Here is a 1,741-nt window from a genome sequence, read left to right on the forward strand (position 1 = left end):
AAAAAATTAATTTTTATATACGTAGTCTATTTTAATATTGACCTTTTTATTATTTATTCTTTCATCACTATTACATTTCTTAAAATAACAACTCTAATGCAATTCAATTTTTCCAATTCATTTAATTTCTAGCCACATTTTATATATATTTATATCAATTTTAATCTAAATTTATTTCCAATTTGATCTTAAATTAAAATCCCTAATTTTAATTTAATTTGACTCCTCTCAATTGATCAACGACTGAGATTAAATCCACCATTTATGAGCCATATAAATATAATCAACTCAAACCCAAATCCATTTTTCTCCAAAACAGCCGCACCCTTTACTCTCCCTCTCATCTCCCTCTTCCTCTCTCTATCAACGACAACATCAAAACAGACGTCCACCAGACAGCGCCACCCTTGAAGTTCTTCAGCCGCCGCTTCCCCTCCAACAGCCTCCAAAATTGTAAGTTATCAAGAATAATCTTGAAGAAGTTTAATTTCAACTTTATTTCAAGAAGAATAAACCCCTTTAAGCTTTTGGAAATCGCATCAAACATGATTTTTAACTGTTGAAAAGATTGATTTCTTGTACGCATCAAGAAAAAATCTGTTCATCGCTTAAGTAATTACATCTTTCTGCATAATGCCAATCTTTTTCCTTCAAATTTCACAAGGAAAAGAGTAGAAGATGTGTAGCGTATTGTAGAACTTTGAATTTTTAAGGGCTTTACTTGTACAGAGAAATATCATATTTTTATTGGAAGGTCATTCACTTCATTTATCTATTCATGCAGCATTTGTGGTGGTGGATATCCATGCTTTGAGTTGTCAGCTGTCAATGCAGACAAACCTCCATTGGAAATTTCTCAAATCAAAGAAAAGCTGGTAAGATCCTAATGTATGATGCTTTTACACACATTCTAATATTGTTAATCTTTAGGTATTGTAACTGTTATATCTAATGGAAAGCCAAGTTTAAGGTAGTAAAAAAATTTAGCTTGATCAGTCAAACCTCAGTTCCGATTACTGGGTGAAATGATTCTGAGCTTGATGTCATCTTAGTCTTGATAGAAGAATAAGGAAAAAAGAAAAATATATGAGAGTAAGTTGATTGTAGAATACATGATGGTCGTACTTGCTTCTTGTTTTATTATTCAAGAGTTAGAAAAAATGTAAAGTAGTTAATTATCCTTTTCAATTCTCTTATAATGACATTTCTTTTTGCAAGGATTGTTCATGTGTTATGTATTTGGATTGTTGGAATTGAGTTATTTTGGAGGAAATTAATTATATGCTCTTAATGTTTTTACTAAAATGGAGTTTGTATTATGTATTTATATTCTTTTTGTCGATGTTGCAGCTTCCCGTGAAAGAATCTATAAGCAGGTTGAAGCTTTCATTTTGAAATATCAAGTAATTAAGGAAAATATCAAAGGTATGTTGACATAGTGAAGCCGTCTTGGGCTATCTTCGGTTCACTATTATTGTTATCTTCTTGTTATTGTTCATATCGAAGTCTAGAGAAGCCGTGTGTGGCCTTGTTTGATTCACTAGCATTGTTGTTATTTTCTTGTTATTGTTCATATTGAAGTCTAGTGAAGCCATGTGTGACCTTGTTCGATTCACTAGCAGTCTCTGTTGCCATCTTGTTGTTGCTTGTTTCTTGTATTTGAACTTGATGTTGTGGCTTGTTTGGTGACTTAGTAACTTGAAAATGGTTAAGCGTAGGGATTTTAAAAGGATTTTTTTTT

At 31.6% G+C, this 1,741-nt stretch overlaps 1 protein-coding gene across 1 annotated transcript; it reads left to right on the forward strand.

Annotated features, from left to right (window-relative positions):
• Positions 1-248: 248 nt before the first annotated feature.
• Positions 249-1,493, forward strand: LOC124890358 (the record flags this gene model as incomplete). Its single annotated transcript, XM_047402207.1, has 3 exons — positions 249-453; positions 785-875; positions 1,351-1,493. Coding segments are annotated over 3 exons (306 nt in total), but the record flags the coding sequence as incomplete, so codon positions are not given.
• Between the last annotated feature and the right edge of the window lie 248 nt (positions 1,494-1,741).

Source organism: Capsicum annuum, unplaced genomic scaffold, assembly GCF_002878395.1.
Source record: "Capsicum annuum cultivar UCD-10X-F1 unplaced genomic scaffold, UCD10Xv1.1 ctg1658, whole genome shotgun sequence".
Classification (NCBI taxonomy): Eukaryota; Viridiplantae; Streptophyta; class Magnoliopsida; order Solanales; family Solanaceae; genus Capsicum; species Capsicum annuum.